The following is a 21,183-nucleotide window of genomic DNA, read 5'->3' as shown; positions in this document are numbered from 1 at the left end:
GGGGATTTCTATATATTCTGATTTAATCCTCACATCACCAAAAAGGAAATACTAACATTACCTGGTTTTACTAACAAAGAAAAGACTTAAGGAACTTGCTTGCCTCAGGACACCTAGATAATGAGTACCTACATTTTGAGCCCAAATCGGAGTAAACAGTAGCCTAGGTTCTTTCTACATTCTTTCCTAGCTGTTCATATGATACATTAACTCGGAAGAAAGAGGAAAGAGACATTTCATGTGAGGTAACTATGAAAAGAAATTATTTTAAAATTATATATATCATAATTTACAGAATATCTGAGAATCATTTCAAAGTAATCACCTCAACAAGCTGTAAAGTTTGGGAAAGTTTTCTTATGGAACAGTTTCATAGCTCTTTACCACTCTGAAAGATCTTCAATACTGGCACACATTCATCTTCATTCATCCATCTTTTTTTTCCTTCCCAGTTCTGGGGATTGAACTCAGGGTCTCGTACATGCTAGGAGAGCACTCTAAAGCTACATCACCAGTCCCATTCATCTTTTAAAAACAATTTTTTTGTTTGGAAACTGGAAACAGCCCAGTCATCTAAAACCAAGTCTAGTAAATAAAAAATAGTGATTCAGGGGGCTGGAGTTGAGGCTCTGTGGTAGAGCACTTGCCTAGCATGTGTGAGCCCCTGGGTTCGATACTCAGCACCACATATAAATAAATAAAAAATAAAAAAGATCCACTGACAACTAAAAAAATATTTAAAAAAGTAAAATAATGGGCTGGGGTTGTGGCTCGGAGGAAGAGCGCTTGCCTAGCATGTGTGAGGCACTGTGTTTGATCCTCAGCACAACATATAAATAAAATAAAAGTCCATCAACAACTTAAAAAAAAATAGTGATTCAGAGTGTTGTATCATACTATTTAAAAGCACAGCTTTGAAGTGTGGAATAATAGTATTAAGTCTGAGTCAGAGCTCTATCACCATAACTTCTTCCAAGTGATTTAAATTCTCTGAGCCCTAATTTCCATATCTGAAAAGGAAAAAAAAAAAATTAATGTGTCTCATAGCCACTGTGATGATTTAATAGAGTACTTCATGTGTAGCTATTATCGCTCTATATAAAAATTTAAATAAACATGGTAAGCAATGTTTTTCTTTTCTCCACTGTTATTAAAACCATTAGGGCTGGGATTGTGGCTCAGTGGTAGAGTGCTTGCCTAGCATGTGTGAGGCATGGGTTCAATTCTCAACACCGCATACAAATAAATAAGTAAAGGTTCTTCAACAAATAATAAAAACATTTTAAAAAAAAAAAATTTATAGGGATGAACCACATATGACAAATCTCTCACTGATAAACATTTATCTATGTTTCAACTATCAACTTTTTAACCTAAATTGTAAAAGTATTTATGTATGTGTACATATATATATTTTGTTTGTTTGTTTTTAGTTGTAGGTGGACACAATACCTTTATTTTATTTTTATGTGGTGCTGAGGATCAAACCCAGGACCTCATGCGTGCTAGGCAAAAGCGCTACCACTGAGCCACAACCTCAGCCCCAAGACAGTATTTTAATGTAAGTAGAAATCGATGGGCAACTTACCTGTGGAAACCATCTTTCAAAACTTCTTGCCTTAAAATAATTTCAGAACAAGGAGCCCTTATGCCTGTAAGAATGAAAAGCTTTTTAAAAATAAGCACTCAATGAAAGAATAATTAGAAAATAATTGTTTCAACAGGTTTTACTTGCCAGAAAAATAGCAAACAAAAAAAAAACTTTAAAAATTTAAAGTTTGAGCTGCCTATAAATTTATTTCCACAATAGCATAGTGGTTAAGAATAATGACTATAAAGTCACACCTTTAATCCCACTCAGGAGGCTTAGGTAGAAGATCCCAAGTTCAAGGCAAGCCTCAGCAACCTTTATTTGACACCCTGTCTCAAAATAAAAAATAGAGGGCTGAGAATGTCTCAGTGGTAAAATGCCTCTGGGTTCAGTCCTCCGTACCAAAACAAAGATATTGATTATGGAGTTAGATTGATTTCAAATTCCAGTGTATCACTTAATAGCAATGTGTCTGGGCAAGGTAGTTTCTCTCTCCATGGTTAGCATAAGAATTTAGGATATGTAGAAACATTTAGAACAGAGCCTACCACACAATATGTGCTCTATGTAAGTGTGTGTTATTAACAGTACTTGAGGGATGGGGGTATACCTCAGTGGTAGAGAGTTTGTCTAGCATGCATGAGGCCCTGGGTTCAATAGCCAGCTCACCCCAAAAAATACTTTAATTAGGTGATCCCAGGACACCAAAAAAAAAAAAAAAAAAAAAAAAAAAAACAGGATGACTGAAGAGTCAGGAAATCTGGGATTACAGGGCTACTGAGATTATAGGCGTGCGCTGCCACACTCAGCTTGCCGAACTTTTAAAGAAAGCCTGACATTTTCACTCTCTTGACCACTTAAAAAAATCTTATTTAATTTGGAGAAGCATATATTTCCCCAAATAAACAGATAACATGTATCTCTCAGGATAATAGGCTTATTTTTTATTATTTATTATTCCTTTTAGATATACATGACCATAAGGGTCTTATTTTGACATATTACATACATGGAGTATAACTTCCCATTCTTGTGGTTGTACATGATGTGGAATTACACTGGTGATGTATTCATATATGAACACAGGAAAGTTATGTCTGATTCATTTTCTTTCCTATTCCCATTCCCCACTCCCTTCCCTTCAATTCCCTTTGTCTTTGCAGCAGGCAACCTTGAGGAAGGAAGAAACACCTCCTCCTGGAAGGAAGCACAAGCTTCCTCAAATGCAATTATTCCCCAAGCACAGGAGCCCCAGGTGAAACACAAATCTACTCTGTATGCTCATCTCCCTGAGCCCCTCCACCTTGCTCCTGGGTGGACTTTGGGGAGTCTAATCCAATAAACCTCCAACCCCCCCCACCCCCGCATTGTGTTAGTATCTGCATAACGAGAGAGAACATTCAGCCTTTGGTTTATATGGAATTGGCTTTTTTCACTTAGCATGATAATCTCCAGTTCCACCCATTTACCAGAGGATGCCATAATTTCATTCTTCTTTAAGGCTGAATCTTGTGTATATATACCACAGTTTCTTTATTCATTTATCTGTTGAAGGGTACCTAGGCTGATTTGATTCCATAGCTTAGCTATTGTGAATTGAGTTGCTATAAACATTGATGTGGCCTCATCACTATGGTATGCTGATTTTAAGTCCTTTGGATATATGCCAAGGAGTGGGATAATGGGAGCAAAAGGTGGTTCCATTCCAAGTTTTCTGAGGAATCTCCATACTGATTTCCTGAGTGGTTGAACCAACCTGCAATCCCACCAGCAATGTATGAGTGTACCTTTTCCCCACATCTTAGCCAGTGTTTATTGTTACTTATATTCTTGATTATTGCCATTCTGACTGGAATGAGATGAAATCTGTACAATTTTATTTTGCATTTCTCTAATTGCTACAGATGTTGAACATTTTTCATATATTTGTTGGCCCATTGTATTTCTTCTGTGACGTGCCTGTTCAGTTCCTTTTGAACACTTATTGATTGGGTTGGTTTTTTTGGTGGTAAGTTTTCGGAGGTTTTTATATATCGAAATTAATGCTCTGAAGTGCAGGTGGCAAAGATTTCTCCAATTCTGTAGGCTCTCTCTCCACATTTTTTCCTTTGCTTGAATAAGCTTTTTAGTTTGATATCATCCCATTTATTCTTTTTTTTTTTTTTTTTTTTTTTTGTGCTGGGGATTGAACCCAGGGCCTTGTGCATTCAAGACAAGCACTCTACCAACTGAGCTATATCCCCAGCCCCCATTTATTGAGTCTTGATTTTACTTGTAAAGGAGTCTCATTGAGGAATTCAGTTCCTAAGCCAACTTGATGGAGAGTTGAGCCTACATTTTCTTCTAGTAGGTGCAAGGTTTCTGGTCTAATGAATAGGCTTAAATTCTACTATACCCTAGAAAGTAGTAAACCATTCATTATGTGGCAGTAGAAAGCTAATTTACAAACAGCCAAGTAAATACTAGTTATTTATAATATTTAAGGTCAAAAATTATATTTTCAAAATGAGGATGCTGCATCTAAATTCACTTTCAAGATTTTTTTTCCTCTTAAATATTATTTGGTTGAGGTGGCCTAAACAGTCTCTGTAAAGTGACCCCTTTTTAATTATAAGAGAAATCTTGATATTTCTCAGACACCTTCACAAGTTAACTCATCTAGGCCCAAAACATTTAAAAACTCTTGTCCAGTCTTCACCGTATTACATCATGAAGCTCGGGGAGTTTGCAGATACAACTGTAAAAGAATGCAAGTCTTGCCAGATGGTAAATGCCCAGCCCAGCAAGCTACTTCACGGCAAATGGCTCCGAGGAGACCGTCCTGGGAGTTACTGGGAAGTGGACTTTACTGAGTGCTGCTCACTACTCCAACTGCAGTAAAAGACGATGGCATCGCCGCCTGGATTCACACTTTGCATGTCAAGCCTGCACCACCACCAGACCCAACGTGGAAAGTGGAAAAATTGGACAACCCCCTCAAGCTCCGCATCTACCGTGTTCCTGCTCCTGTTGATGCACCTCCCGCCGATAAGTAGTCCCAACCCTCATGTCCACCCTGATGGGTCCCCTTGTTATACTGCTTTTTCTCCTCCCTTTTGGGCCCTGCATCCTAAATCGCCTAGTCACCTTCATCAGGGAAAGAGTAAGTGCTGTACAGGTACTAATGCTCAGGCAATAATACCAGTCCCTCTGCCAAGGAAATAGCTTTGGAGAAGAGTATATAGAGACAGAAGTTCCATGATTAGAACTTTCCAAAAAGAAAATGGGGAAATGAAAGAATGGACATTTTTTTTAAGCTGTTTTATCTCAACTCCCTAAGGTCTCCCTCCCAGTAATGGGAACAAAGCCCTTAAAGCTGTTCCAGGAAACAGCCCCAAACAGAGAGTAAAAGAGTAAATTGAGCCAGATAGCCAGATAGTGCTCAGACAGTAAGATTACCAGAAACTATTGACCATTTTCTATGCCCTGTTGTAAAACATTGTGAAACATGTTGTATGTTATCAGCCAACTCAGACCCCCTTTGGAATTTCCCAGCGGCTTTGTTCCCCTTTTTTTCCTTTTTTTTTTCCCCCTTTTTTCCCTTTCATGTGCGACCCCTCCCGATGTGTGGTTTCTGCCTTTATAAACTTGTAAGATTTTCTGCTAGGGACTCGACTCCTCGACTAATGCTTGAGTCACAAGTTGGGTCCCAGCACGCTGGAATAAAAGCCTCTTGCGGTTTGCATCAAAAAAAAAAAAAAAAAAAAGAGAGAAATCTTTACAGATGTCAAGTCCAGTTGCTTAAAAATTCTTTTTGGTCTGATAATTCCTTTAAAAAATATTTGGAAGTCTAATTCTGTAAACACTCAAAAGCAGAAACTGGACTGATGGACAGAATGAATAGTCTAACACCATTATTTTATAGACGGGGAAACTCACCCGGTTTGTGTTGACTTTCCCTCCCCAACCAAACGTGGTCACTATATTGTAATTTCTCTTGCAAGTGTCTCTCCCTCACTATCCTGCAAGCTCCGTGAATAGCTTAGGGCTGGATCCACAGCACTTGACACAGCATTCAGGCTCACGGACTCGAGTCCAAAGATATACATCGACTCCTATGTCCAGCCCCAAGTCATAAAGAAAACCTAGCCCGATCCAGTCAATCACCAAAGAAGTTTGTAAAACAAAACTGGCTGCCTCCCCCTGCGCGCAACCCAAGTCTCTTTATATGCTCTTTTGGGATTCTCACACCTCACAGGGCGCGGAGGTTTTTCTAGCCCGTTGGTGGTCGGAAGCGTCATGCAATGCATGCCATAAACATCCCAAGACGCTTCACAGCTGTACTTCTTTTATGATATTTTAAAACAGCGATCCAGTCCCACTTCCAAACGACGAAGCCCGACTCTCCAAACTCCCAGGACTGGCCGAACAGCAATGAGCACGAGAAGGGAAGAGGGGAGGAGAAAGACACGCGGCCTTTGTTTTAACCTCCTCCAGCTCGCCCTACCATTCTAGAGTGCAGCGCCGAGTACCTGAGGCACCTTCGCAAACCGCGGCGCGGAGAGGACCCCGGACTCTGGCGCTTCCACCCCACTGCCGCCAAGCCCCACCTCTCTCCCGCAGCCCCGTCCCCTTTACCAGCACCGAAGGGGGCGTCGGTGGAGTTGGTGGCGAGCGTTTGGGTGAGCCCAGCCGCCCCGAGGAGCAGCCAGGCCACGACCCGGACAGCCACGGCCCGGGCAGCCAGGACGCCGGCGGGCGGATGCCCGAGAGGAGCGCGCGGGGACCAGATGCAGACGCAAAAAGGAGCCTACACACGCTTCCTGCCGCTCCGAAGTGCGCAGTCACCGGCTTGAGTGACCAGGACCGAGGGCTAGGTGCGGCAAGGCCGCGGCCTTGCGGGCGCCGGGTTCTCCACAGCCGCGGCACTACAAAGCTCCCGCGGAGGCTGAAGCTGCGGGGCGGGATCCAAAATGCGCTCTGGGGCCGCCCCGCCTCCTGTGGTCCCGATCGGAGGCGGGGCAAGGAGCGACGCAGGCGTCCTGACGTGTGCCCGGGCTGTTGCTGTGGGAACGGGGAAGGGCTGGAAGAGCTGAGGAGGGCGGGGCGCCCAGCCGGATCCTAGACTAGTCTCAGTCCTGAGAGACCGCTGTCTTCGCTCCGGGAGGGCCTCCTACCCCCGGGCCAGGTGCCTGAGTGCTCCGGCCTCCTGCAGAGGAGTTCACCCCGCGGTGACGTCAGCGGTCTGTGGCCCTCACCTCTTCCTGCAGCGCCAGACTCCGCCCGGCCTCAAAGTACTCTTTTGTGCTATGCTGTTGGATGGAAACAACACTCTTCCGGCGGTTTAGACGTTGACCTGCAGAAGAAAAATATTTTCTGTACTTCTCTAAGGGTAAGAAGTCTTCCTTACACTGGTGGGGACGTGAGTGGGGAGAGATTGTCTACGCACTGGGAAATCGTAGGTGCTATGGGAGGACACTTATCAAGACCTTCACTGTCACTGATACTTAGGCAGAAAAGTATTCATGTCCAAGAACAATAATTAGGTGATGTGTGCCGTCCCTTGTCCTGAACTGCATGGAATCTGTAAGCAGGCCTAGAGAGTACCTACTGCAGATTGGAGCGCTTTTGTGCTATGCGGTTGGATGGAAACCACACACCTGGCGGTAAAACAGAGTGCTCTAGGGCGAAGGTCTCAAAGAGTAAAGGAAATAGCAGAATAACCATGTTATTAAGAAATATGAGGGGGGCAAGAATGGAGGAAGGAAGGACTGTATAGAGGGAAAAGAGGGGTGGGGGGAAGGGAAAAAATAACAGAATGAATCAAACAACATTACCCTATGTAAATTTATGATTACACAAATGGTATGCCTTTACGCCATGTACAAACAGAGAAACAACATGTATCCCATTTGTTTACAATAAAAAGAAAAAAAAAGAAATATGGAGATAAATTTTGGAAAAAAAGTGCCTGAAAAAATTGAAACTTGTTGACTGTGGGGATGGATAGGGCAGAAAACAGTAGTTTTTTTTGTTATAATCTTCCTGGGATTTATTTTACATTCCAAGCAGAATACATACACCACTTTAGTAAAAATAAAAACATTAAAGAGAAAGTAGTCTTATGGTTAAAAAAAAAAGTCTATACACTATTGAGTATCAATTTCATGTGTCATTCCCAAGTACATCTTCCATTTGCTCTAGTGTGTGCAATTTATATTGTGTTCAGTAGGATCTCCTGGAAAGTTTACTAACATCAAATTTTAGTGAACTGTAAGTAATATTTGATCATTATATGAGATCAGAGGCAAATCTGATACACTGAAAAAGCAGTTCTTTGTGATTAATTTCCTAAGAGTAAAAATTCTCATATCCCACAATAAGAAGTGATAATGCAGATTATAAGACAAATCCACATAAAAATTGTCTTTTAGGAAAATACATATTAATGAAATAATCACACAGGTTAACCTCTCAGAACATTTTGATTTTTTTTCTTGGAGTAATAAGGATTGAACCCAGAGGCACTCAGAGATATATCTCTACCTCTTTTTATTTTTTATTTTGAAGCAGTGTCTTGCCAAGTTGCCCAGGCTGGCTCCAATTTGGGAGCCTTCTGCCTCAGCCTCCTAAGTAGGTGGGATTACAGGGTGTGCACCACTTGCCGGCAGGACAAAATGTTGCATAGACCTTCATACAAAAAGTGCTGGATCTACAGTTTCTTAATTGATAAATAGAAAAGAACCTGTAGGTCATTTCTTGGTTTTATCCAGGGGTTCATGTACAGTCTTCAGTAATTGTGTAGTACTCCAAGATCTTCATCTGAGTTGTACTTCCAGCTCCCATGTGAACACACCAACATCTGTCAATGAACCAGAAAATCCTTTTTTTTTTTTTTTTTTTTTTTGGTCTTAGGGACTGAACCCAAGGACACTTTACCACTGAGCTACATTCCCAGCCCTATTTTTATTTTGAAACAAGGTCTCACTAAATTGATTAGGACTTCATTAAGTTGCTGAGACTGGCCTCAAACTTGGAATCCTCCTGCCTTAGCCTCCTGAGTCACTGAGGTTACAGGTGTGTACCACCATACCTGGCTAACCCAGAGAAACTTAGGGATACAGACTGAGGTTAACCAGAGCTAAACTGAATTTTCAGGCTAGGCCTCTAAGTATTGAGCTTCATAGCCTAAGCATGCATTTCTAGAACTGGACTACAGTTGAATTTGCTGGGAAGGTGGGGTCAAGGAAAAAAGATTTATCTATCCAACACCTAGTTGTTTTATTCCCCAACCTCTGCCAGCAAGAAATTATTATGCAACTAACACATTTTCATCAGGTTTCCTCTGATTTACCCTGAAAGATATGTGAGAATGATGTGCACTGCCAAGAAATGTGGAGTTAGATTCCAGCCTCCAGCTATTATCTTAATTTATGAAAATGAAATCAAAGGAAAGAGTCGCCAGCGCATCATGCCAGTTCGAAATTTTTCAAAGTTTTCAGGTACCTCATATTTTATCTCGCCTCTAAAATATTGTCTAAGTCACTTAATAAAAACAGTTTGAGACAATGAAGTGATATGAACTTCAGAGTCAACAGATATAGGTGCAAATCATGACTATCAGGGACTAGAGTAAATTACTGACTGTGAATTTCAGTTTCCTTATTTATAAAGGGGAATTGATAATTTTTTTCTAGTTTGTTAACTGATAATTTAGTTAACATAATGTTGTGTAGACTAAATGAGACAACAATATTCAGTAATTTTAATTCACTTCTCTCCCTACAAATATTTTTAATTTACAATTCTAACATTTTATTAGGACCACTACTGCTGCCTAAAAGCTAGAATGCCATTTTTTTCTTCTTAGACATGTTCTTCAGTTAAAATTTTTTACATCTCCACAAAGTGATTTTAAGTTAAGTAAAAAATATATCCACTCTTTCCCTTCTACACTCAAAACTCAATTTATTACAAATGAATAGTTCTACAAATATTTAACTCCAATAAAGCCATTTAGACACTTGTCTGTAATGCAGACAATGATTTCAGAGTTTTTTTGTTGTTTTGATCCTTTGAAGAGTTTATGGTGCTTTAATTGCTTGTAGTATATATGACATATGTAGTATACGTTTTCCCCCTTTCCTAGATTGCACCAGAGCTGCTGAACAATTAAAGAATAATCCACGACACAAGAGTTATCTGGAACAAGTATCCCTGAAGCAGCTGAAGAAGTTATTCACTTTTTTACGAGGTCACTTGTGGGGACAGAGTTTGGCAGAAACGATGGAACAAATTCAACGGGAAACAACCATTGATCCTGAGGAAGACCTGAACAAACTAGATGACAAAGAGCTTGCCAAAAGGAAGAGCATCATGGATGAACTTTTTGAGAAAAATCAGAAGAAGAAGGATGATCCAAATTTTGTTTATGACATTGTGGTTGAATTCCCACAGGATGAACAACTGCAGTCCTGTGGCTGGGACACAGAGTCAGCTGATGAGTTCTGACACCGAACACTCAATTTATTGGTGTAGCAGAATATCGATGTTTATATAAAAACATAGACGTGTTCTATAAATACCTGTAAAGAACACCAATTACATATATTGGTTCACAAAACAAGGACATTTATATCTACTATGTAGGTGCTTGAAGAATAGAGAAAAAAAAAAACAATATAGGATTCTGCCTTTAAGGAACTTGCACTATAATTGGAAGATAACTCAAAAGCTTGTGAAAAGCTAAATAACAGTATTAAGCAGCAAAAATATTAGAGCCAGATGATAGAGGCTAAAGTCAGAGCTTAAATTATTATAGGGTAAAATAGTCAGGAAAGACTTTTTCCTTTAATGGAGAAATAGGACTTTGCCTAGACCTTGAAATGGTAGTATTTATATCAAAGCATATGTAGGATTCCAGTTGAAGGCAGTGGAGAAAAGGTGAGAGGAGACAAGAAATAGAAATTTTTATTTGAGGAACAGCAAATTATAGTTTGATGAGATTAAAGGGCATATATGGTTACCAGGAAATTATCCTTTATGCATTATGCTTTTATATATATATGAACATTATTTTGTATGTAGATAGCTCTGATGTAGAAAAGTACCTCTGCAAAATTCCTTGCTGCTGCAAGTGGATGTTATGTGATGGATAAGAGGGGAGTTCTGCTCCTCTGGGATAAGGAAATGTATCCTAAAGACACTCCAAAACTAGGAACCTCTTCCCATAAATGAGAGGTTTGTTTGTAAAATGGGAACTCCACCCATAATAAGTGAACAATAGCTACTGCCAGTTTAAACATGTTCATGAATTTAGATGTACAAAGAAAGGATTTTTGTTTAGTAAGGTTATCTGTATACAGATACATTTGTTTTTACCCAAATATTATTTAATTGGTAAAAATCAAATGTTTTCTATAAGGATATTAATATTTATTAAGTAAAACTGTAAAAAGAATTATTCATTCTACCTATTTATTCCTACTCTCTTTACTATTAAATGCCCCATTAAAAGGGATTATCTGCATAGTGATATCACAGGGTCTTAACACAGTCACAGCTCAGACACATATTTATCAAAGATATCAAAAGAATTTTCAGAATTAGAGATCCTTCCATATCTTTGTAGTATTCCATTTATTCCATTGTATAAATGTAGGTAATTTATTTTTAAAATTGACCTTAGGTAAATTTCTTTTTTCACTATTACAAACAACACTACAGCAAATAACTTTATATATTCTCTTTTTGACCACACACAAGAATATCCATAGGACAGTTGGGCATAAAAGTATATACGTGTAATTCCAGTGACTCAGGAGGCTGAAGCAGGAGGAACACAAGTTTAAAGCCATCCTCAGCAACTTAGTGATGCCCTATCTCAATTTAAAAACTAAAATAAAAAAAGCCAGAGATGCAGCTTAGTGGTAAAGCACTCTTAATTCAATCCCCAGCACAAAACAAACAAACGAACAAGAATATCTACAGGATAAATGCCTTCAGGGGAATTTTGGGGTAAATACATTCTAAATTTTAATAAATATTAAGTTGTCTTCTATAAATGTTCATTCATTATATATGTATGTACTCTTAATGAGCAGCTATTGTATACTAAGCCCATAGGGTCTGGGGATATAGTAGCATACACAACAAAGTCCTTGTCTTTACTAGGTTTAGAGTCTAGTTGGAGAGGAGAGACTAGCAAACGCACAGAATGATGTCAGATGATAAGTGCTCTGTATTAAAAATAGGATGATAAGAATGATGGAGAGGGTGGGAGCCACTGTTTTAGATAAGGTGATGAGAGAAAGCCTTACTGAAGAGGTGATATTTGAGCAAAAGACTGATAAAAGTTAAGAAAAATTGATGTGCTTTTCAGGATAAGTAGGGAAAGTTAAATGCATAGGCCCTGGGGCTGGAATGTGCTTGACATATTTGAGGAAAAGCAGGAGGCCAACTGAACAAGAAAGAAAATGATAGATGAGGTTTGATGTATTTTACCGATGCATAGCACTTATGATGAAGGTTATTTAAGCCAACTTGGGCTAGGGAGGTGGCTCAGTGGCAGAGCTACTTGCCTAGCATGCAGAGGCCCTGGGTTTCATTCCCAGTCTCTCTCTCTCTCTCTCTCTCTCTCTCTCTCTCTCTCTCTCTCTCTCTCTCTCTCTCTCTCTCTCTTACTCTTTCTCTCTCTCTCTTTCACTCTTTCTCTTTCATTCTCTCTCTCTTTCACTCTCTTTCACTCTCTCTCTCTCTTTCACTCTTTCTTTCACTCTCTCTCTCTTCACTTTCACTCTTTCTCTTTCACTCTCTTTCACTCTCTTTCACTCTTTCTCCCTCTTTCTCTCTCTCTTTCACTCTTTCTCTCTCTCTCTCTCTCTCTCTCTCTCTCTCTCTCTCTCTCTCTCTCACACACACACACACACACACACACACACACACACATTTTCTGCAACAAAGGTTGTGCCAACTTGAACTATCAGCAATACAGAGTACCGGTTTTCCCCACATTCTCAACAGAAAGTGTAATCAAACATTGAATTTTTCCAATTTTGTAATTTAAAAGTAGTACCTCACATTTTAATTTGCATTTCTCTTATTTTGAGTAAAATTGAGTACATTTAAGAGCCATTTTTTAAAAAGATGTCTTTCCCTCATTTTTGTATTGGGTCACTGGTCTTTTTCTCACAGAATGATAAAAGTTCCTTATTAAGGAAATTAGTTCTTGTTCTACAATATGAACTATAAATATTTCTACCTTGTCTTTTCCTTCCTTCCTTTTTTCCCCCCTTTCTTCAGTTTTTCTTTCTTTCTTTTCTTCTTTCCTCTTTGTGATAATTTTTCCAGGCAGAATTTTTTTTAATGCAGTTAAGTTGATCGATACTTCTCTCTATACTCCTGCATTTTTTGTTTTACGTAGAAAGGCATTGCTAGGCATGGTGGTGCATCCCTGTAATCCCAGCAGCTCAGAAGACTGAGGCTGGAGGATCCCAAGTTTGAGGCTACCTTAGCAACTTAGAGAGACCCTTAAGCAACTTAGCAAAATCCTGTGTCAAAATTTTTAAAATTTTTTAAATGGGCTGGGAATGTGGCTCAGTGGTAAAGTGCCCTGGGTTCAATCCCTGGTATTTAAAAAAGTACAAAGGCCATAAATATATGAATACGTGTGTGTGTGTGTGTGTGTATGTATCTTTCTCTTTTTGGCAGTGCTGGATCAAAACCAGGGCCTTTCACATGCTAACCAAGCACTCTACCAATGAGCTATACCCCCTGCCAGCACATGAGATTGCTTTTAAGTGTTTATATATATATATATATATATATATATATATATATATATATATATACACACATATATGTATATCAGTTACTTTGGTATTAAATATGAGATGTGAATTCATCTTTTTTCCCAGATGCCCATTCAATTGTCCCAACAGTGCTGTATATTGAATTAACTATCTTTCCCCATTGACTTGAAATGTCACTACCATATACTAAATCGCTGTATGTACCAAAATAGTCATCTTTTCACAATGGTAATGTCTTCTGCAGCATATTTCACAATTCATGTTTTTTGATGATAATTGAACCCACCTTATTTGTCTACTAGGTTTGGAACATGATATAAAATAGACCATAACTTTTGCCTTTGAGATGTTACATAGTTTAGCCAAAGCAACAGAATTAGCAAATATATGATAAAGGTACTGACAATAACTAGAGCAGAAGGGGGATATCATGTGAATTAGAAAAATTATTTTTTATATATCATCTCCGTCCAAAGTTATTACCTCTGCTGAGCCCTTCTAAATCTTCCCATTATAAAATTAATACATGTTCATTACTTTAAAATTCTAAAATACTAGAATGTAAAAGTAAAATGGGAAAATTCTCTCCTCACCTACCCCCAGTTCCCCCTCAGAGAAGCTGGTTTCCCTGAAGGGACTCTGGATCACTTCTATGTTTGCAGCATCCATTCTTTTTTCCTCTCTGTCCCCTTCGCTCTCATTTTCAGCTTCATTCTCTTTGCTGCTGGTGTTATGCAGTCTATAATCATACCTGTTAAGATCCTTGCATCTTAAAACCAACGAAACAAACAAAACCTGATTTTTCTCTCACCAATACTACACCAGATTTTAGCACATGGAGATTTTATATAAATCTCACATACACACACCGCTATTTAGAGCAGATCTGGTTGTAGTCCATTTCTAGAAATGCAACTTGGCCTCTGAAGCTCAGTACTTCAAGGCCTGCCCTGAACATTCATTTGACACTGATTAACCTCAGTCTCTTAGATGCCTAAGATTCTCTGGTTCATTTACAGATGTAGGTTTGCTCACATGTGAGCCTGGAGTACAACTCAGATGGAGTACAACTCAGCTCTTAGAATACTACACTCTTACTGAAAACTGTACACAAACCCCTGAGTGAACTCAAGAATTGACCTACAGGGTCTCAGGAGGCTGAGGCAAGAGGATTTCAAGTTCAAAGCCAGCCTCAGCAAATAAACAAGACCCTAAGCGAATCAGTGAGACCATCTCAAAACAAAATACAAAAAAGGACTGGGAATGTGGCTCAGTGGTTGAATGCCCCTGAGTTCAATCCCTGGTACCAAAAAAAAAAAAAAACAAAGAAAGAAAGAAAAGAAACTGTGTCTTGAGCACTTTCTACATCAAGGTACTATGATACTTAACCTTAAACATTTTTCCCTGAGAAATTTGCCAGACTAGATCTATCTTCCTTGTACTTTCCCAGTTATTTTACTTATTATGTTTTTAATAATCATTTAATTGATATTTGACAGAAGTTGTAGTGGATTAAAATTGAGGAAAGGTCATTGGATTTGGCATATAGGTCTCTTGTTAAAATTCAAGAATGAAACCTGAAGGGATTGATTAGGATACAAATCACAAGATATTAAAGACATTACAAAGGAAACAGGATCACAGATCTAAATGACAATACTAAAAAGTACAACCCCTAGGAGAAAACAAAGGAGAAAAAATTCATAAACCTGGGTTAAGCAAAGACTTCTGAAAACTGACACCAAAAGCATGATCTATAAAAGAATATGTTGGAGTTAAATTTTTTTAATTTTATTTTTTAAATTGTGATGACAACATTGAGAACACATGAAAACAATGTACAGAGAAACCATTGGCAAATCATTTATCAGAGAAAGGAGCTCTACAGGATATATAAAAAACATAACTCAATAAAAACAGGAAAAAAATGTTTGAAATGGGCAAAAGATTTGCATAAACATTTTATTGAAGAAGATAGGCCACTGATAATAAGCAAATGAACAGATGTTTAATATCATTAGCCATTAGGGAAATAGAAATTAAAACTACAAGCCCAGCATAGTGGCACACACCATTAATCCCAGAGACTTGGAAGGCTAAGGCAGGAGGATTGCAATTTCCAGTCCAGACTAGCAATTTAGCGAAGCCCTAAGCAACTTTGTGAGACCCTGTCTCAAAATAAAAAGTGTGGGGGATGTAACTCAATAGTAAAGCACCTCTGGGTTCAATTCCCAGTTACTTCCCACCCCACCCCCCTGCCAAGAAAAAAGAAAAGAAAGAAAACTACAATAAGATACTACTTAAAACCCACCAGAATGTCTATTAAAAAAAAAAAAAAAAAAAAAAAAAGACAGACAGATGCATAATGTTGGTGAGAATGTAGAGAAACCAGAAACTTCCTACATTGCTGGTGGTAATGTAAAATGGCATAGCAACTTTGGAAAACAGTTTGTCAATTTCTTAGAAGTTATGCAGAAACTTATACTAACCAATAATTCTACCCATAGGAATCTACCTCCAAGAAATGAAAACCCGTCCATACAAAGACTTGTATGTGAATCTTTATAACAGTATTATTCATAATAGGCAAAAAGTGAAAACAATACAAATGTCCATCAATTGGCAAATGGAGAAATAAAAGGGATAGCCATACAACAGACTATTACTCAGCATTAAATAGGAACTAAATAGTGATGCATGCTACAGGGATGATCCAGAAGAATATTGATGGGTATTCAGGCTGGACAGGATTCCAGATAATGCCTGGTTCCTCTCGGGTCCTTCCGGCTTCGCAGGAGTGAATTGATCCAGGAGTTGAAGAGGGCTCCAAAGGTGGGAAGTGAAGTCAGCGCTTCAGTTGCTGATCTGTGTATGTTTTGTGCCCAACTGTTTTATAACCCACAAAAAGAGAAGAAATACTGCAGTGCATGAAGATTTCTCTGCATTTTAGCATTGCTTTTTCTACTCTAGTTGGCTTTTGAATGAGGATGACAATGGAAGAGATGAAGAATGAAGCTGAGACCACTTCTATGGTTTCTGTGCCCCTCTATGCAGTGATGTATCCTGTGTTCAATGAGCTAGAGTAAATTTGTCTGCAACTCAGACACTGAGAGCCGCTTTCATTAAGGCTGAAAAAGAAAATCCAGGTCTCACACAAGACGTGATTATGAAAATTTTAGAGGAAAAAAGTGTAGAAGTTAACTTCATGGAGTTCTTTCTTCAGCTGATGATGTAGATATGATTGAACGACCAGAACCAGAATTCCAAGACCTTAATGAAAAGGCAGTAGCACTTAAAGAGATTCTCAGTATGATCCCTGAGAGATCAATGACAGAAGGAGGTTTCTGTGGACAATCAAGGATATAACTAGTGCAATAAAAGAATTTCTTGATAGTAAATAATGTCTTCAAGAAATATCAATACCAGAACCGCAGGGCACTCGAACACCAAAAGAAAGAATTTGCAAAGTACTCCAAAAGTTTCAGTGATACTCTGAAAACATATTTTAAAGATGGCAAGGCAATAAATGTGTTCATAAGTGCCAACCAACTAATTCATCAAACTAACTTGATACTTCAGACCTTCAAAACTGTGGCCTGAAAGTTGGATATGTTAAGAGATGTACTTCTCAGTGACAGTCTTGAACTGCCTTTATCTGTAAATTTTAAGTTTGACTGTATAAATTATCAGTCCCTCCTGAAGGGAGGAAGTTGAATGGCATTGATGCCATCTTACACCATATTTTTGTAAAGTGTAGCTTAATCATAATCTCACACTGAAGATTTTGCATCACTTTTGCTATTATCATTCTTTTAAGAATTATAAGCTAAAAAAATTTACGTCTTAATGGATCATTATATAACATTCCTTAAAAGAATTGTAAATATTTGTGTTTGATTCTGACATTTTAACTTGAAAGTGATATGCTGCATCATAATGTATTTAACAATATTTGGTGGCAAATATTCAATAAATAGTTTACATCTGTTAAAAAAGGAATATTTATGGTAAGTGAAAGAATTCAGACACAATAACTACATATTATATGATCCATTTATATGAAATATTAAAGAAAAGGAGCTCTACATAGAAAGCAGATTAGTGGTAGCCTGAAGCTGGAGGTAAGGAATAAGAATTGACTGCAAATGGGTATGAGAGATACTTTGGGGGCCATAGAAACACTCTAAAACCATATTCTGTGATGTTTGCACAATTCTGTAAATTCACTAAAAATCATTCCTTTGTGCACTTAACAGATTAATTTTATGGCATATATAGTAAGTGAATATAGCTATTTTATTTTATTTTATTTTATTTTTTTGGGTGCTGGAGATCGAACCCAGGGCCTTGTGCTTGCAAGGCAAGCACTCTACCAACTGAGCTATCTCCCCAGCCCCAAATATAGCTATTTTAAAAATAGGAAACAAGGAACAGAATCAGTTTACTGACCACTGGCATGAGACTGAACCATAGGAACTAAAAGTATGTATGAAACTTTCTTGAACCCACCTAGAGGTAGAGACTGAAAAAGATAGAAAAAGGAACAAATAAAGGCATTCATTCAATAACACCTTTTTTTTTTTTTTCCCCTTAGTGCTAGGGGTCAAACCTGGAGCCTTGGACACACGAGGCAATGTTCTGCCACAGAGCTACACCCTCAGTCCATAACACATACTTTTGAGTATTTACTCTGTGGAAACTCCCCAAGATCTCTGGGAAGGGACAGTTTTAAAGGAGAGGAAAGGTGGGGCACTGTGTTCCTTGAGAGGCCGAGGCAGGAGGATCACAAGTTTGCAGTCAACTTGGGTAACTTGGTGAGAATTTGTCCCAAAGTGAAAAATAAAAAGGGTTTGAGCCATACGCAGCGGCTCACCCCTCTAATCCCAGTAATTTGGAAGTCTGAGATAGGAAGATGGTGAGGCATTAAGCAACTCAGGGAGATCCTGTCTCTAAATAAAATATTAAAAAGATCTGGGGATATGACTCAGTGATAAAATGCCCATGGGTTCAGTCTCCAGTACCACAAAAAAAAAAAAAAAAAAAAAAAAGGGTTTGGGTATATCGTTCAGTGGTAGAGGACTCCTAGGTTCAATCCTCCGTACTGCCCAAAATCCTATTCCAAACAACAGTAGTCAAAACATTAAGGGTGGCTGTTTCAAGTCCTGTGGATTTTCTTCTCTTTTTTAATCCACCCTAACTGTTCTTATTATAGTCATTTCTTCCACAGACAGAGAAATCCTGAGGGAAATCAGATCAGTTCTTTTGTTTTATTAAATTCAGTCTTTTTTTTTTTTTTTTTTTTTTTTTAGCATAAATAAAGGTTTTATTGGTCAGTCTAGGTGAGTGGCTGACTGACACACCCCCAAATCACTGTTCCACATATCCAAGCCCCTGAGGTGGCAGAAGAAGCTAAGCAACAAGTTGATGGTGGGCAACAAGTGGGAAGTGGAAAGGATCTGAAGGCCCCTAAGGTTAACAAGGCTACCGGGACCGAAACCAACGTCCTAAGAATAAATCCAGAATGGAAAAGGCATCATCCAGGGCTGGAGGTCTTGGTGATTCTGGATCACCTCTAGGACTGCCTTCTGGTTCTTGACGAGTTACTGTGGTCTCCCTCCGGCCCTCACTGTCCACCACAGTCCCGCGCTCCTCCACTATCCCATCTGGCTTAGTGATCTTGGTCACAGAGATGCTTTTGAAATAGGATTTGGGCTGGGGCTGAAGAACTGGGCCAAGACCTTCCTGGGAAACCTGGGAATCAAGATCATTGTCTTCTCTGGCTCTAGGATGGGGAGTCATGGGCCAGATATCATCAAACCTATGAAAAGGTTTCTGGGACCCCCAGTCTGGTGCTGGTTTAGGGGACTCAGTTCTTGCATCACTCTCCAAGACCCCACCAAAGATCCTGGGTTGGTGACTATCTGGGTATTTAAGCATTGAGTCCCGAAGTGTCTGTCCCTCCCGAAGTCTCTCACCAGGTGTTTCTGATTCAGGACCTGGAAGCTCAGGAGGGCGGGAAGGCAAGGTCCAGGCCCCCATCTCGCTGAAGATACTATTGAAATCCCGTACTAGGTCATCAAAGCCGAAGTTATCCTGGAAACGCATCCCTTCTCCTGGGCTGAAGCCGAAACTGAAGCCAAATTCCTCTGGGGGCTGGGAACCATCAAACCTCCGGTTCCCATGGCCACATGTGGCTCCTTCCTCTTCCTCTTCCTCATCGTCCTCATCTTCGTCTCGAGTCATCCCCCCAAAAAAGGGATCTCTGTGGTCTCACCTCCGAGGTCCAGAAAAGCCGAAAAAGCCCCGGAAGAGGTCAAAGAGGCTCATTCCCGTACTGGGACTCGAACCTTGGAACCTCTCGCGCAGCCCATTCGCACCAGAGGGAAGTCTGCCTAAATTCAGTCTTTAATTGTTCATTCAGAAACTGATTACATTGATAAATACCAGACTTATTTATTTATTTTTATTTATTTATTTATTTTTTGGGGGGTGCTGGGGATCGAACCCAGGGCCTTGTGCTTACAAGACAAGTACTCTACCAACTGAGCTGTCTCCCCAGCCCCTAAATACCAGATTTATTACACTATCTTCCTTTCTATTATTATTCCTCTATAACCAAATAGGTTAGAATATGAAACAATTCAACTCAGAAGGCGTTCATCGTAAACAGACTGAATTTATAATTTCACATTTTTAATAAGATGAATTCTTAAAATTAATTAGGCCTAATAATAATCATCTTTTCCTTTTTAATAGGGAAGGGAAGAGGAAGACAATAAACTGGTGCCCAGATATCTACTAGTTTTAGTTTGAAAATCCTGGAAATCATCGAATATTGAGAGGGCAGGCTGTCATGTTTTAGGAGTTTTGGGGGGAAAAGTAGAACTGATCAAAAAAGTTAAACATTAATTTTGAAATTTAATTCTAAAACCTTCCTTATCTATAAATAGTTCATGTTTTAAAACACTCAGAATCATAACAGTACTCTCCCTTAAAAATAAACAATTTTTAAAACTTTCAAGTCATTCCTATATAATTAACCTAACCATCTCAGCACAACCATCTTGTTTCATAAATGAGAAAATGATAGCCCAGTTAAGAGACAGCTGACCAAGATAAAAAGCTAAGAACTCAAGTGCACATTACCTAAGGTGTATATTACTTCATCTACGTGTCAGAAAGATGAAGTAGATGAAGTAATATGCTGTAGATGTCCAATTCAAGTTAGCATAAGGGATCTGACCATCCTTTGGTATAAAACTTGAGTAACTAAGTCCTCAACTCTAAAACTTAAAAATTATGTCTTAGTGGATACACATGTAGATTTATAAACACACACACAAACACAAAAAAGAAAAACCTAGAGTTTTAGAAGAAAAAATATGTTCCCACAATTGTGTAATGATTTAGTAGAAAAAGGTGAATAGAACTAAGGACTTCTGTTCCCTTATATAGTATCTACTGCCCACTTTTTTTTAAAGTATTTTACAGGTAAGATCTAGAATGCCATCATCAAAATATTATCTTCCGCAGAAAAGTGTTCTTAAACCTAAAAGAAATTACTAAATTACTTCATGCATTATAATAAATAAGAACTTTTAATGATTTTTTTCCAACATAATATTTATTAAGATGGCTTTATGGCAAGTATGGCCAGCATGTAACCAGAACAATACTCCATTTTAAAAAATAATTAGGGACTGGGTTGTGGCTCAGTGGTGGCACGCTTGCCTAGCATGTGTGAGGCACTGGATTTGATTCTCAGCACCACATATAATTTATGAATAAAATGAAGGTCTATCA

At 38.8% G+C, this 21,183-nt stretch overlaps 3 protein-coding genes and 2 pseudogenes across 8 annotated transcripts in view; 3 read left to right on the top strand and 2 right to left on the bottom strand.

Moving 5' to 3' along the window:
- Positions 1 to 6,522, bottom strand: part of PIGX (phosphatidylinositol glycan anchor biosynthesis class X) — a 32,556-nt gene extending 26,034 nt beyond the window's left edge. For both annotated transcript variants that reach the window (XM_079156271.1, XM_079156272.1), the window contains exons 1-3: positions 6,209 to 6,522; positions 5,820 to 5,981; positions 1,589 to 1,652 (exon numbers count right to left, since the gene is read on the bottom strand). In XM_079156271.1, the coding sequence (XP_079012397.1) occupies positions 1,589 to 1,652; positions 5,820 to 5,880 (125 nt within the window). In that variant the 5' untranslated portion in view covers positions 5,881 to 5,981; positions 6,209 to 6,522. The remainder of the gene's footprint in view (positions 1 to 1,588; positions 1,653 to 5,819; positions 5,982 to 6,208) is intronic.
- LOC306671068 (biogenesis of lysosome-related organelles complex 1 subunit 6-like) overlaps positions 1 to 17,758 on the top strand; it is a 343,174-nt pseudogene extending 325,416 nt beyond the window's left edge. Inside the window, exon 2 of the transcript XR_013766774.1 lies at positions 17,713 to 17,758. The product of XR_013766774.1 is annotated as a biogenesis of lysosome-related organelles complex 1 subunit 6-like (transcript). The remainder of the gene's footprint in view (positions 1 to 17,712) is intronic.
- Positions 6,621 to 12,313, top strand: CEP19 (centrosomal protein 19). 3 transcript variants are annotated; one of them, XM_079156280.1, is made up of 3 exons: positions 6,621 to 6,962; positions 8,909 to 9,072; positions 9,720 to 12,313. In XM_079156280.1, the coding sequence occupies exons 2-3, from the start codon at positions 8,943 to 8,945 to the stop codon at positions 10,079 to 10,081; spliced, it is 492 nt and encodes a 163-aa protein (XP_079012406.1). In that variant the 5' UTR covers positions 6,621 to 6,962; positions 8,909 to 8,942; the 3' UTR covers positions 10,082 to 12,313. The 3 variants fall into 3 exon arrangements, with proteins under 3 accessions (XP_079012406.1, XP_079012407.1, XP_079012405.1); XM_079156281.1 differs by having other exon boundaries at positions 8,873 to 9,072; XM_079156279.1 differs by having other exon boundaries at positions 6,622 to 6,962; positions 8,933 to 9,072.
- On the top strand, positions 15,176 to 17,278 carry LOC306638299 (programmed cell death protein 10-like; annotated as a pseudogene). The gene has a single exon. The product of its transcript is annotated as a programmed cell death protein 10-like (transcript).
- A 927-nt stretch (positions 17,759 to 18,685) lies between the features above and the next one.
- Positions 18,686 to 19,752, bottom strand: LOC306670909 (HCLS1-associated protein X-1-like). The gene has a single exon (XM_079155949.1). It carries the CDS (start codon positions 19,621 to 19,623, stop codon positions 18,862 to 18,864), a length of 762 nt encoding a protein of 253 aa, XP_079012075.1. The 5' UTR covers positions 19,624 to 19,752; the 3' UTR covers positions 18,686 to 18,861.
- Between the last annotated feature and the right edge of the window lie 1,431 nt (positions 19,753 to 21,183).

The sequence above is a fragment of the Sciurus vulgaris genome, assembly GCF_902686455.1.
Source record: "Sciurus vulgaris genome assembly, chromosome: 10".
Classification (NCBI taxonomy): Eukaryota; Metazoa; Chordata; class Mammalia; order Rodentia; family Sciuridae; genus Sciurus; species Sciurus vulgaris.
Note: the sequence above shows the minus strand (reverse complement) of the source record. Positions and strands in the feature narration are given on the sequence as shown.